The sequence below is a fragment of the Lissotriton vulgaris genome, chromosome 3_1 (genome assembly GCF_964263255.1).
Source record: "Lissotriton vulgaris chromosome 3_1, aLisVul1.2, whole genome shotgun sequence".
Lineage (NCBI taxonomy): Eukaryota > Metazoa > Chordata > Amphibia > Caudata > Salamandridae > Lissotriton > Lissotriton vulgaris.
Window position 1 is genome coordinate 13929106 of NC_141689.1, and position 15660 is coordinate 13944765.

The 15660-nt window shown below is 45.5% G+C and overlaps 1 protein-coding gene across 1 annotated transcript in view; it reads right to left on the reverse strand.

Annotated features, from left to right (window-relative positions):
- LOC147725827 (uncharacterized) overlaps positions 1-13183 on the reverse strand; it is a 174628-nt gene extending 161445 nt beyond the window's left edge. Inside the window, exon 1 of the mRNA XM_086960003.1 lies at positions 13046-13183. Coding sequence (XP_086816129.1) covers positions 13046-13135 — 90 coding nt within the window. The 5' untranslated portion in view covers positions 13136-13183. The remainder of the gene's footprint in view (positions 1-13045) is intronic.
- Between the last annotated feature and the right edge of the window lie 2477 nt (positions 13184-15660).

Genomic DNA, 15660 nt, shown 5'->3' on the forward strand with positions numbered 1-15660 from the left:
AGTGTTGAAAGGGACTGCTATAGTGTTCTGTGCTGTTCTCTTCCTCATTTATACAAACCTGCTGTTTCCTCCTGCACATGTGGCCTGTGTCACAAGTCACTTGGCAGTTCCTCGGACAGAGTTTGCTATTGCTACCCAGCATACCTTGAGCTGAAGTGGTCCATTTAAAGCTTAACACCTCTTATATGGGTGATGATCATCATCAACGCCTCCTTCCGCGGCGTTCGACACCGTCTGCCACCATACCCTAGTGCAGCGCCTCAGCAACACCGGTATCCAAGAGAAGGCTCTGGAGTGGATCGTCTCGTTCCTCACCGGAAGAACCCAGAGAGTCCACCTCCCCCCGTTCAGATCCGAGGCCACCGAAGTCATCTGTGGCGTACCACAAGGATCCTCCCTCAGCCCCACCCTCTTCAACGTATACATGAGCCCCCTCGCAGCCATCGCACGCCAGCACAACCTCAACATCATCTCCTACGCCGACGACACCCAGCTCATCCTCTCCCTCACCAACGACCCAGCCTCCGCCAGAACCAACCTACACGAAGGGATGAAAGACGTCGCCGAGTGGATGAAGAACAGCCGCCTGAAACTGAACTCAGATAAGACTGAAGTCCTCATCCTGGGACCATCTCCCTCCGTCTGGGATGACTCCTGGTGGCCCCCTGCCCTACTCCCAAGCCAACTGACCACGCACGGTACCTGGGCTTCATCCTGGACTCCTCCCTCTCGATGACCAGACAAATTAACACCGTATCATCAAAATGCTTCAGCACCCTGCGCATGCTCCGAAAGATCTTCCGATGGATCCCCACTGAAACCAGGCAGACGGTCACCCAGGCACTTGTCACCAGCCAACTGGACTACGGGAACACCCTCTACACCGGCACCACAGCCAAACTACAGAAAAGACTCCAACGCATCCAGAACACCTCCGCCCGACTCATCCTGGACATCCCCCGACACAGCCTCATCTCCGGCCACCTGAGAGACCTGCACTGGCTCACCGTCAGCAAGAGGATCACGTTCAGACTCCTCACCCACGCACACAAGGCCCTCCACGACCTGGGCCCCAAGTAACTCAACGACCGCCTGACCTTCTACACGCCCACCTGCCATCTACGGTCGACCAACCACGCTCTCGCCGCCGTTCAACGCATCCGCTGAGCCACCGCCAGTGGAAGATCCTTCTCCTACCTGGCAGCCAAGACATGGAACTCCTTCCCCATCCACCTCCGGCTAACCCAGGACCATCTTTTCTTCAGGAAGCAACTCAAGACCTGGCTCTTCGAGCAGTGATGCCCTCCCTCCCCCAGCGCCTTGAGACCCTTCCGGGTGAGTAGTGCGCTATACAAATGTCATGATTGATTGAATGATTGATGATTGTCTCCAGGGCCGTGCATTGACACCTTTTATTAACGGCAAGCCGAGTAAATGATGAATGGTGCACTCCTCTACTGCGCTCCACCTCTATGAAGGTTGGCAAAGGTTTGTAGAATGGTCCATAGGCACAGATATAGGTTAGTTGTCTCCTGTTCCCTGCATGTCCTCTGTGTAGAAAGTGCCCTTTTTCATATGGTCACCCCTACACTTTTTGCCAAAGTGCTGATGGTAAAGTCTCTGAAAGTGCACTGGAGCCTGCTAACCAAGCCCCAGTGCCAGTGCTCTCTCTCTAAAATGAAAAGATGTGAATTGGTAATCCCAATTGGCAAGGCCTTTAACTAACTTGTAAGTCCCTGGTAAGTGGTAGCCAGGGTGTGGGAGTCACCAGAGCCTGAAGCCGTGATTGTGCCACCCTGCGTGACTTAGGTCAACAAATGGCAGCAGTCGTGGCACTGCAGACTGCCTGTGCAGTGCAAACTGCTCAAACTCGACTTTGCCCTAATCATGTGTGGCAAGGTCAAAGCAATATTTTAATATATGCCATTCACCTCTAAGGGAGACCACCTGAGCCCAGGAAGTGGGCTACATTATATTAAAGGTGTGGACATATAAGTGCTGGTACCTGGCACCCCTGAGGTTTCCATCTCCTTTATGATCCCACTGAAATATGCCATGCATGGTATCTAACAACTTCTCTCCGCAAACCTAACATGATTCATGTCGGATTTGATGTGACATTTGCCTAGGTGGCTACCTTACAGGTTGCCCACCTGGTTGCCCAAACCGATCATCTGTCCTAGTTGACAGCTTGTAGCTGCTTCCGCCAAGACTGGAATCTAACCCATCTGCCAAAAATCAATAACACACCCAGGAGTCAGAAACAAAGGCCTGGAGGGAAAAAAGGCAGCACCTCCCTCCATGAGTGGATGGCTAATGAAGTGGCACGTCAAGGTGGTGAGCTTCAAAACTTTCACCCCCTCTGAAATGCATCCAGGATGCCTCCCAGAGAAGGACACAGTTGTACCCTTACCCCATGCACATTTGCTTCTAGGCAGGTGGGAAGAATTTAGGTAATCAGGAGGTGTACACCCCTAGTGGGCTACCCACTCCCGTGTGGGTTGGCTACCTGGACTGTGCAGCCAAAGAAAATATGGCAGATTAGAGGGTTCGGATAGCGAATGGTGGCACTCATCCCCAGATGTGGCCGCCTCATGGGTGATTAACCGCTGCGGTTAATAGCCCATTGGCTAATTGCACCCAGACCCCTAACAACCCTAAATCTAGGATTTGATTGGACCCTTGGCACTAGAACTACATATCTGATTTGACTTGCAACAAAGACGAGATTCTAGAACCTGCACAAAACAAAGGCGCAATACCCCCCTGCAGCTGCTTCACTAGCGACTCTTCCTGGACCGAAGACTGATTCCCCCAGACAGAAGGACTCCTTAGAGAGCCTGGGGCAATTCCAGACTCCCATGGACTAGTGGTGCTAGTCCCCTGCAGCCAGCCCACAGGCAAAAGCACGACCCAGATCCAAAGACTCACTAGCCATCAGGTCCACTGAGGGATCGCCCTAAATTAGTCAAGTTAATTGTAAGAAACTTAGCCCTGACCTCTAGCAAGTTTCCTGGTGGCTACCCTTTTCTCACGGACCTCTGGACATCGAAATATCTTTATACTGAGCTTATCGCTTCCAAGGCTTGTTGATGGCCAGTCTGTTTACCACTAGCTTCACTCGATGCCGCAATGTGGGGGAACACTGCAACGGGTTCAACCAACCACTTCAGTGGGTACCATTGTGGACTTTATGCACCAGTTTCCTCACCAGCACTCTCTGAGCGGTAAAACTTGCTCCCCCACGGATCATTCTTCAGCACCAAAGACTGCCAGAGCAACTCTGCACCCGGCCCCTAAGAGCCAGGTAAAATTCAACTGACTGTTGTGCACTGGTCCTGGGACCTGCAGCACAGTACCACTCAGTGGGTTCCGCGCAACTTGACGTTCAAGTGGCCAATTGTCACTGGTGCTTTTTAACATTAACTGCAGTGTTAAATTCTGCAGTATTGAATGACACTGATTTATTTTTCTTTCTAAAATCCATAACTTCTGTTATAATCATTTGATTGTCTGTGTTTTGGTGTTTAAATTTATTAAAAAATATGCTATATTTGTATAAATTGGTGTCAGATTTTTTTTGAGTCGTACCAATTACTTATCGTCCATATTTATACTCTGAAAGGCTTAACATATCTTCCTCTAGTAAAGCCTGACTGTTCTGTGCCACTCTACCAGGACTGAACTAAGAATGTATTAGGGTGAATCCAAAGGACCTATTTTGGGATATTGTGAGAGTATGACATAGTGAAGACCAGCCAGCCTCTCTGCATTATACTCCACTTTCCTACACTCTGCTCTGCTATTTTCTGACTCCCATATCTCTGCATCGAACATTGTAAGACAGGCACTGTGTGTCGGCTGCTGAATTCACACGAAAACAGCAGAGATATCTTAGTGTTCTCGTTCCTGAATCAAGCCAGTGCCACAATATTAGCCTCTCACCTGAGCAAAGTGACACATTAAAGATGAACAGATCCCCAAAGGAGTTGTGCTGCCCACCACTCACCAACATCTGACCCTGAGCAGCCCTGAGATGCCTGAAGGACTGGGTCAGATACACAAACCCATTGAAGTCATGGGTGCCAGAGGGAATGCGCATATTCTGGAATCCTTGGTCCATAGGACTGAACTGCATCTACAAGAAGATGCTCTTGGCATTGGTTGAAGCTCACTTAACTCTTGGTGTAACTTGAAATCTGAGAGGTCTGTTGGCTTGTCACCATCTGCCACTGCTCTACATGTAAGGTGGCCATGGGTGCAAGGTAAGATCACCCTTTGACTTCAAATAGTTTGGGGCGGCAGAAAAGGAGAAGAGCTGAGAAAGAGGCATATCGAGGAATGAGGATCAGACCAGCTGTTATTGCAACATGAGGTAAAAGGTCAACTGACTCATGTGCTGAGATGCTGAGAACCTGACTGTCATCAGTCCCAAAGCTCCAAGATGAGAATCAGAGATTGATCATATAATGACCTGAAACCAAGGACCCGTGCAATATCAAAGAATCACATTTGTCCCAAGGCCTGACAATGAAGAACTCATCCCTCCAGCGTCTGTGTTCATCCCGTTCTCTCCCTGCTAAACCTGTGAGAGAGTCAGGGACAATGTTATCCAGGCTAGGGGGTAATCAGCCAGGTCTGTCTGGCTCAGTCTTTTCAGTGCCGGTAGGTACAACAGTGCCGAAAGTTGTTTGATGAAGTCACTCTCCATCCTCTGTGGCCACCATTCCTTAATTGCTGAGTGTGTGTTGTGCAAACCACCTGGGACTTTCAAAAATGTTCTCCTGCCTGACTGCCTGCAATTTTAGCTAGCGCTATGAGGGATCACTGAAACAATATCGATGACACAAATATAGAACAACCTAAATATCGAGTAAAAAATATAGAATACAAAAATATGGACTTCCTATCTCCAAACAGGTAACTACAAAAATATTGAATCAAAAATATTGTTGTAAAAATATACATAATCAAAATATCTAATTTTTAAAAATGCTTTAAAGTAATAAAAAATTAATGAAATAATAAATATAATTAACTTAAACATACTTAAAATACCTAACTAACCTTAAAATTCATAAATAATTAACGTAAGTAAAAAAAAACATACAAATGTATTTATTAATACATAAATATATGAACGTAATACTAATAACAAATATAAAAGATTTTTACCGTAGGATAGCGGAAAGAGTAAAATGTACTATTACCACTCCGTTGAATGCAAAAGTACAGAAAGCGTTGGATAGCGTGAGGGTAAAAATTACTATTCCCACTCCGGAGAGTGCAACAGGCGGGAAAGCGTTGGATAGCGTAGGGGTCAAAATGACTATTCCCACTCCAGTGAGTACAACAGTAGGGAAAACGTTGGATAGTGTAGAGGTAAAAATTACTATTCCAACTCCAGAGAGTGCAACAGTAGGGAAAGCGTTGGTTACGTAGGGGTAAAATTACTATTCCTACTCCAGAGTGCAACAGTAGGGAAAGCGTTGGATAGTGTAGGAGTAAAAAGTACTATTCCCACTCCAGTGAGTGCAACAGTAGGGAAAGTGTTGGATAGCGTAGGGGTAAAAATGACTATTCCCACTCCAAAGAGTTCAACAGTAGGGAAAGTATTGGATAGCGTAGGGGTCAAAATGACTATTCCCACTCCAGAGAGTGCAACAGTAGGGAAATCGTTAGATAGGAAGGAGTAAAAATTACTATACCCACTCCAGAGATTGCAACAGTAGGTGAAAGCATTGGATAGCGTAGGGGTAAAAATTACTATTCCCACTCCAGAGAGTGCAACAGTAGGGAAAGCGTTGGATAGCGTAGGGGTAAAAATGACTATTCCCACTCCAGTGAGTGCAACAGTAGGGAAAGCATTGGATAGCGTAGGGGTAACAATGACTATTCCCACTCCAGTGAGTGCAACAGTAGGGAAAGCGTTGGATAGCATAGGGGTAACAATGACTATTCCCACTCCAGAGAGTGCAAGAGTAGGGAAAGCGTTGGATAGCAAAGGCGTCAAAATGACTATTCCCACTCCAGAAAGTGCAACAGTAGGGAAAGCGTTGGATAGGAAGGAGTAAAAATTACTATACCCACTCCAGAGAGTGCAACAGTAGTGAAAGCATTGGATAGCGGAAGGGTAAAAATTACTATTCCCACTCCAGAGAGTGCAACAGTAGGGAAAACGTTGGATAGGGTAGGGTTCAAAATTACTATTCCCACTCCAGAAAGTGCAGCAGTAGGGAAAGCATTGGATAGCGGGTAGGTAAAAATTACTATTCCCACTCCAGTGAGCGCAACAGTAGGTGAAAGCATTGGATAGCGTAGGGGTAAAAATTACTATTCCCACTCCAGAGAGTGCAACAGTAGGGAAAGTGTTGAATAGCGTAGGGGTACAAATGACTATTCCCACTCCAGTGAGTGCAACAGTAGGGAAAGCGTTGGATAGCGTAGGGGTAACAATGACTATTCCCACTCCAGAGAGTGCAAGAGTAGGGAAAGCGTTGGATAGCGAAGGCGTCAAAATGACTATGCCCACTCCAGAAAGTGCAACAGTAGGGAAAGCGTTGGATAGGAAGGAGTAACAATTACTACACCCACTCCAGAGAGTGCAACTGTAGTGAAAGCATTGGATAGCGGAAGGGTAAAAATTACTATTCCCACTCCAGAGAGAGCAACAGTAGGGAAAACGTTGGATAGGGTAGGGGTCAAAATTACTATTCCCACTCCAGAAAGTGCAGCAGTAGGGAAAGCATTGGATAGCGGGTAGGTAAAAATTACTATTCCCACACCAGTGAGTGCAACAATAGGGAAAGCGGTGGAAAGCGTAGGGTTAGAAATTACTATTCCCACTCCAGAGACTGCAACAGTAGGGAGGGCATTGGATAGTTATGTTATGTTATGTTAATAAAAAACTTATAGAGCGCACTATCACCGGTTGGTTTCTTGGCACTTAAGCATTGGATAGCGGGAGGGTAAAAATTACTATTCCCACTCCAGTGAGTGCAACAGTAGGGAAAACGTTGCATAGCTTAGGGGTCAAAATTACTATTCCCACTCCAGAAAGTAAAACAGTAGAGAAAGCGTTGGATAGTGTAGGGGTAAAAATGACTATTCCCACTCCAGAGAGGGCAACAGTAGGGAAAGTGTAGGATAGCGTAGAGGTCAACATTACTATCCCTACTCCAGGGAGTGCAACAGAAGGGAAACCGTTGAATAGCTTAGGGGTAAAAATGACTATTCCCACTCCCGAGAGGGCAACAGTAGGGAAAGCGTTGTATAGTGTAGAGGTCAACATTACTATTCCCACACCAGAGAGTGCAACAGTAGGGAAAGCGTTGGATAGTGGGTATAGTAAAAATTACTATTCCCACACCAGTGAGTGCAACAGTAGGGAAAGCGTTGGAAAGCGTAGGGTTAAAAATTACTATTCCCACTCCAGAGACTGCAACAGTAGGGAAGGCATTGGAAAGTTATGTTATGTTATGTTAATAAAAAACTTATAGAGCGCACTATCACCGGTTGGTTTCTTGGCGCTTAAGTAGACAGTGACATAACCAGGGATATGGAATGGAGGTTTATTGATATGCTTGCCTGTATAGCCAGGTCTTTAAGGCTTTCCGAAATGAGAAAAGGTCCTGACAGGTCCGAATCTCAAGAGGGAAGGTGTTCCACAGACGAGGAGCCAATGTGGCAAACCTGCGGCCGCCAGAGCGCTTGCGTTTAAAAGAGGGTATCTGAAGGAGGTCAAGGTGGGATGAACGGAGATTGCGAGACGGTACGTACTTTGTGATAAGTTGGTCAATGAATTTGGGACTTTTGCAATGTAATTATTTGAAAATCATGCATCCTGTTTTAAAGGTGCAACGCTGGATCACCGGAAGCCAATGGAATTTCATAAGTAAGGGAGTAGCTGGTTTCCATCTGGGTTGATTCAGAATCAATGTGGCGGCATAGTTCTGCACCATCTGGAGACCTTTGGACAAATAGAGGGGAAGGCCCAAATAAATGGAGTTCGCATGGTCCAAATGGGACAATACGGTAGCGATCACCACCTGGGTGATTGCCTCAGAGGTGAGAAGGCGCCGAACCTTCCGGATTTTTCTCAATTAGAAAAACACTTCGAAACCACCTGGCCCACTTGGGCTTTTAGCGAAAGGTCGCAGTCCACAGTGACCCCAAGTGTCTTTGCCGATAATGAGGGGGTCGGGCCTTGACCCAAGTCTGACGGCCAATAGTGGGGGCCCCAGTGTTTGATGCTGTCTCCAGTGAGAACTAGCTCAGTTTTTCCCGGGTTTCATTTCAGATGGTTTCTGTCCATCCAGGTTTTGATGTTCCTCATGGTCGATTGAAAATAAAAGATAGAAGTTTCAGAATTATCAATCGTAAACAGCAGCTGTAAGTCATCTGCGTAGTTATACACCATCACCTGCTCATCTCTGAGGGCCTGAATCAGTGGGAGGATGTAGAGATTAAACAGGTGGGGTGACAGGGAAGAACCCTGCGGAACTCCGCATGTAATGGACTGTTTGGTGCCCGCTAGCTCTCCAAGCCGCACTGCCAGCCAGCGCGCCGCAATGCCCCAGACCTCAGCCTGTCTGACACAGTCGATCAAGATGGTGTGATCGACCGTGTCAAATGCGGCCGACAGGTCCAGGAGCACCAGTGCCTGGGGAGAACACATATCTGCACAGTCCCGAAGAGTATCCAGGACTGTGGTTACCACAGCCTCCGTAGAGTGGGCAGGCCGGAACCCGGCTTGGTGGGGTTCAAAGCAGCCGGATTCCTCTAGGAAGTTAGAGAGGAAGTTAGAGAGGTACTTAGCAACTAGGGCCTCCAACACCTTTACCAGATAGGGGAGTAAGGAGATGGGGCGATAGTTTGCCTTGCAAGATGGATCTGCCTCAGGTTTTTTTAGGAGCGGTATGACCGTCGCTTCCTTAAAAGCCAGTGGGACCAGGCCAGAGGACAAAGAGTCATTCAAGACAGTACGGGCAGGGACCGGGAAGGCAGCGAAACACTCTTTTAGGATGTACGGGGGCATCTATCTAATGGAGCGCCGGATTTGACTCTTACTAGCAGTTCCTGAAATTGTTCTTGGAAAATAGGTGGGAAACTGCTAAGTATTCCAAGACTATTGTTAATTGACATACCAAAGAAGGTCAGAGTCACGGACTGTGGGATGCTGGCTTTAATGGCCACAATTTTCTCACTTAAATAGATGTTAAGTGAGTCACAGAGGGACTGAGTCGGAGTTACACTGGGACGAACACTATCCAGGTTCGTTAATTCGTTAAAAATGGCGAAGATGTCCTACGACCTATTTGAGGATTTAAGAATGCGAGAGGAAAAGTGGGCCGCTTTTGCAGAGGAGATGGCATTCATGTACTTTTTCCTGGCCTTGGTGAACCTGATCTTTAAATCGTTCCAGCTGCCGCAAGGCTAATTTCCTTGTTTTTAGATCGAGAGAGAACCATCTTTCAGCGTCAGCGCGCCTTGCCAGTTTTACTTTTTTATAAGGGGCGTGCAAATCACTGGCAGCTTGTAGCCAGCCAGAAAGGTTAGATTCTGAGAGATTAATATCTAGGTGAGGGGTGGGAATTGTGTTAGCTAGTGTCTGTAAGAACGCCGCTCTATCGAGAGTGTTCCATTTCCTAGCTAGGCCACCTACAGCCATAGTGGTTGACCTAGCGGGGAAATGATTTAGATTATATTTACTAGAGAAAGTGGTCTGACCAGAGGCAGGGAATAGTTATCGGCGTTGACACCAACGAAGTGTTGGCCCATACCTGATCTAAAATGTGGCCCTTACAGTGAGTTGGCTAAAGCACTATCTGTGAGAAGTTTAAGTTTGTTGTGAGTTCTGTGAGTTCGCTCGATTGAGAGCTTTCCATAGGGTCGTTGAACCAGTAGTTCAAGTCGCCTACTACAAAAATCCTAGCATGATCCAATGCTAGGTTGGCGACTTGGTCGCATAGCGCAAGAGGAAATGCTGGCATCGAGTTAGGAGGTCTATACAAGAGGACGCAAGCAATCAACATGTGAGGAGACTCGATCTTTAGCACCAGATTGTATGTGTCCGATAGAGTTAGACAGGTCAGGGAGGTAACTATCAGAATAGAGCGAATAACTGTGGCAACCCCCCCCCCGCTTTTCCTGTGTCTCGGTCTGCATGAAAAATATGATAATTAGGTGGAAGAGCAGCTATTATGTCGGGGCGGAATCAGGAGTCAGTCAGGTCTCGGTAAGTAAGAGGATGTCTAGTTTCTCCATGTCCAACAAGTGGAAAATATCCATCTGGTGTTTCACCAGGGATCGAGTATTTAAGTAGATGATTGCCAAGGGGTGGGGCTGCAAGCTAGAGTTGACCTGGCTGTTTGTAGGGATTACTGGGGGAAGACGCTCGATCAATATGCCATGTCTGCTGGCCCGGCTAAGTGTCTCCTTCGACAGGTAGCCCTGGCCTTTATTATATATCATAAGATCATTCCGGGAATAGCGGATCGGACCGGCAGCATGCCCTGCCCCGGGTCCCGGCAGGTCGTGGACGGGTGCAGACGGGCTGGTCTTAGGCGCGTCTTCGGGGCATCGCCGGCACGCCCGCTGCGCTCGTCCTCTGCGCCTCCTAGGTGGGAGACTCATTTATGAACGTAAGGGTGGGAGGGGCCGAGCACTGGACCGCTCACCTGCTCCTCACCGAAGATGGTGGACTCAGCTCTGGACCCCGGCAGTGCCTAATCGGCTGCGGTGGGAAAAAGCAAGGTGGACAGTGAGTAGTCCTTAAAGTAATGCCCAGAGTGAACACAGAAGTCAATTTAAAAACGAACTAAAGTGCAATTATACAAACACGAGTGCAAGTTTAAAATACAATGCTGCTGCTCACTCCCCCACAATTAGTTCCGGCTTCCGCCTCAGGACACTCACATCCGCGTGCACACTGTCAATCGGTCAGTGGGAGGGTAAAAATTACTATTTCAACTCCAGAAAGTGCAACAGTAGGGAAAGCATTGGATAGCGTAGGGGAAAAATTTACTATTCCCACTCCAGTGAGTGCAACAGTAGGGAAAGCATTGGATAGCGTAGAGGTAAAAATTACTATTCCCACTCCAGAGAGTGCAACAGTAGGGAAAGTAAATACTTCATATATTAATAAAAAAGAAATAAATATTAATACCAATTAAAAATTCATTAAAAATAATTACAATTTTAATATAATATAATAGTTAAGCAAATAAAAATACAAATAACAATTAATTATTAATAATCATTACCTATTCATATAAAACATTTAATCAATTATAATTAAATTACTTCCCACCCTATTCCCCTATAAACCCACAACCCACTACAGAAAATAAATAAAAAAGTTAACATAGTTATCAATTATTCAATTAATACAAATTAATTACCAATTAAATCCAATTAATTACCAATGAAAAATGATTTAACAAATAATTCAAGATAAATACCAATAAATAAATTAAAACATTTAATCAATTATAATTAAATTACTTCCCACCCTATTCCCCATAAACTCACAACCCGCTACAGAAAATAAATTAATAAAATTAACATAATTATCAATTAATCAATTAATAAAAATTAATTACCAATTAAAATTCAATTAATTACCAATGAAAAATTATTTAACAAATAAGTCAAGATAAATACCAATAAATAAATGTAAACATTTAATCAATTATAATTAAATTACTTTTACAGCCTATTCCCCTATAAACCCACAACCCGCTACAGAAAATAAATTAATAAAATTAATATAATTATCAATTAATCATTTAATTAAAATTAATTACCAATTACAATCTAATTAATTACCAATTAAAAATTAACTAGCAATTAATTCAAGATAAATACCAATAAATAAATTAAAACATTTAATCAATTATAATTAAATTACTTCCCACCCTATTCACCTATAAACCCACAACCCTCTACAGAATTAAACTATGCAAAAATTAAATACCATAAAATTCATTACTTAAAATAAATTATAAAATAAATATACACTTCTCACACATACACTAACATAAAAAACATTTCAAAAAATTCGATATTATTAAAAAAAATTTACATCTAAAATATTTTACATCTATATTAAATACTTCGATATTTTTACTTTCTATATTTATGTAAATTGATATTAACTTACTAACCTCAAATTCGATAATTTTGTTATCTATATTCTGTCCATTCGATATTTTGTCCATTACATTCGATATGTTTGTTGTCTATATTCTGTCCATTCGATATTCTGTCCATTCTATATTTTTAACTCAATATTATTGTACTTCTATATTTTTTTCTCGATATTTTGACTGTATACCCGCTAGGAGATATATCAATGTGGATAACATGCTTTTCCATGAACAGATCAATACCACTGCTCCCACTGAGCCCCCCGTGATAAACAATGAACCTGTTGAGCTACACAAAAAATGGGTGGAAAGCTTGAATTAATCCAGATACTAGTAAGAAACATGGGCCAGGTTCCAGTCCAGCGTGCTTTTGCCCACTATGCCACTGGTGGACTGGCCCTTTGTGCAGGGTCTTCCCTGAACTTTTTGTGTTCCTCCTGGTAGATTTTCTGACCTGGTATTGGTGGTTTTAGGACTCTGGGCACATTATCACTGCTGTTCAGTGTAAAGTGCATGTGCTCTCAATGGCAAACATGGTACCATTGGTCTACGCCTGTTTGGCGTATTTAATTTAATAATCACTCCTTTGTAAAGTGGTATCTCAGATACCCTGGGCCAGTAAATTAAGGCCTTCAGCGCTGTGTTGATGCCGCTGTGCTCCTGTGCTGAGCAATGACTGTGTTGATGCTGCTGTGCCCAGGTGCTGAGCAATGACTGTGTTGATACCTCTGTGCCCCTGTGCTGAGAAATGACTGTGTTGATGCTGCTGTGCCAAGGTGCTGAGCAATGACTGTGTTGATACCTCTGTGCCCCTGTGCTGAGAAATGACTGTGTTGATGCTGCTGTGCACAGGTGCTGGGCAATGACTGTGTTGGTCCATTAGGGGCCAAACTCACCTGAATAACCGACTCCCTGGACCAATAGCCAAAGCCGAAGCTGAAGGTGTAGGGAGTCTCATTGACCACAGTCACGCAGAAGTTCCCCATGGTGGAAGAGCGTCTTCACGCCTGCGGTGCTCCAAGGATCCAGGGAGTCCTAAAGACGTGAGGTGCCTGAGGGAACCAGACAACAAACAGGAGGAAAGACTCAGAGATGGCGGGAGAGGCAATGGATTTGAGAAGGAAGTGAAATGACAGGCAAAAACATGAGGGGATAACAGGATAGTAGTTAACTGGTTACAAGAAAAATGAGTTTAAAAGTGGAATGAATCTCTAAATATATAGATTTAAACATTTCAAGTGTCAAAGCAGCATTTACAACCAGGACAAAATAAAGATAATGAACAGGGCATTTCAGTGGACAACAAGCGATGATGGACCATCAAAGTGATTGGTTGAGGAGGATGAGGCAATCACAGAGATAGGAGACTGCAGGGTCTCTGGTAGGGGCATCATGGCTCTTGTTATCTGGAAACATTTCAAGCACATTCAGTCAACATGTATGATGAAGGATTCCCCAGAGAGTCAACAGAAATTCTGTCTTACATATCTTGACTAGGCTACAGTGGAGGTGATGGAAGTAATTGAAAGCGGATTAATGAATGTGAAATGTTCATTGAGACGTGTGTTGTGTGATGCCAGTAGGAACCCCTTTGCTCATCAGTGATCGTCTTCCTGACATTATATACTAACACTCTTCATCAGTCCAAGTCCAGGTATTCCTCTCCACAGTATAGTTTCCCCTCCCTCCGTGCCCTGCTGTACCAGTGAGAGAAGGGGATCCTTGTAGAAGTTCAAGATAAGTAGGTACAGGATGAAACCCTGGGGGACTCCACGACTGACAAGGATCTCAAGGTCTTGGAGGTGCCCTTGTGAATGAACGGTCCTGGATGGTATATAGTGCTGTATTTGTAAACCTGCAGGAGCCATACAGCTATATGATGAGGGAGAGTCAGTGCGTTCCAAGGAACTCATTGTGTGCCTGGCTAAGTGAGCAGCATTAACTCTGTTGTGGGCTTCGATAAAAATAAAACCCTATTGAGCGTCAAGCTTATCCATATCTGTCCCATAGTTATCTCAAAGACTGAACAGAGCTTGTCAGCCATATGGGAGCTCTAGGTCCAATCACTTCGGAATTCACGCAGAGCACAGCCGAGTGAGTCCAGCACAATGGTGAAGAAGAGTGGGGGGAGTGGGCTACCCTGCCTAGTTTCCAAATATATTGTGATAAGGTCAAGGAACAGTTAATTGATTCTCACCTAAGTGACCGGGTGGGGAAATGCAAGAGCTGAGGCACATAGGGGTCGATTCCGATCTTGGTAAAAAACCGTCTGTACGATTCTTATCCGGAGACCTTTACGTACGAATCGTACCCGTCCGTCCGAGTCGCGTAGTACGATCCGCATTCCGTGAATCAGTCTGAAAAGGCGCGATCCGTACATATTGCAAGGCTGAAACCGTGAACCGTATGACTCATACACACGCCGTACGACCTGACGAGTAGGATCCGGATCGGGGAATCAGGACGCGATTTGTATGGTCCACATCAGGGAAGGGTGATTCATATGGAAAAGCGTACTATCACATACACACCGTATGGCGCGTACCCCCCACGATCGCATGGGTACAGCACGTACCCCTGAGATCATGAAGGATACGCGCCATACCCCACAATCGCAGGGTGTATGCACTGTACACCCAGCAAACATGGGGTACAGTGCATACACCCAGAGATCGCAGGGTACGGCGCATCCCTCCCATAATTTCAGGGGTACGCGCTGTACCCCTGCGATCATGAATGGTACGCGCCGTACCCGGGGGTGGCCGTTCCATACCTGATTCGGGGCGAACTCTGCTTTTACGGCTGTTTTGAGCTCTCGTAGGAAAAGGGTCATACAGTGCGTACCCGACACGAATCGTACTTACTGGTTCAGAAAAAGCAGCCGCGATCCGTACAGATGTCGCGTACAGCGGGTTCCGAGTGAGAATCGTGCAGAGAATCGAGTCATACGGTCTTTGTACGATTCGTATGGAGTCCTGCTCCTTGTACGAATCGTACTTCGTCGTACGTACGGGGGACGTTGCAGGGGACGATTCGTATGGGAAAAACGCTGTGTACAGCTAATCGGAGAGCTTTTTCCAGGATCGGAATCGACCCCATAGTGTTCTACACCCAGACACAAGCCACAAAGGCCTTTTCTGCATCAAGAAACACCAAACCACCTGCAATCTGGGCTCTAATAGAAGCACCAGATTAAAGGGTATTATAGGATGTGGCCATATCAGGTATCAAGTGAGCCTGATGTGGGAGACAGAACTCCTATATCACTGGGTTCAACTTTTTTACAATTAGATGTGCCGGAATCTTGGTATCAAACCTTATGATGGAAAAGGTTTGTAGGTGCCTCATCGATCACTATTGTAGCCAGATTTTAAACTGAAAAAGTCATAATTACAGCTTTTTGAGTGGTGGTGGTAGGGTCCCATTTTCATGAGCCCTAACATACCCCGGGGCACTTCTGAGCAGGCTTACCTGTGGGAACCCATGGCTTCCTCTCAGTGGGAGGCTGGGA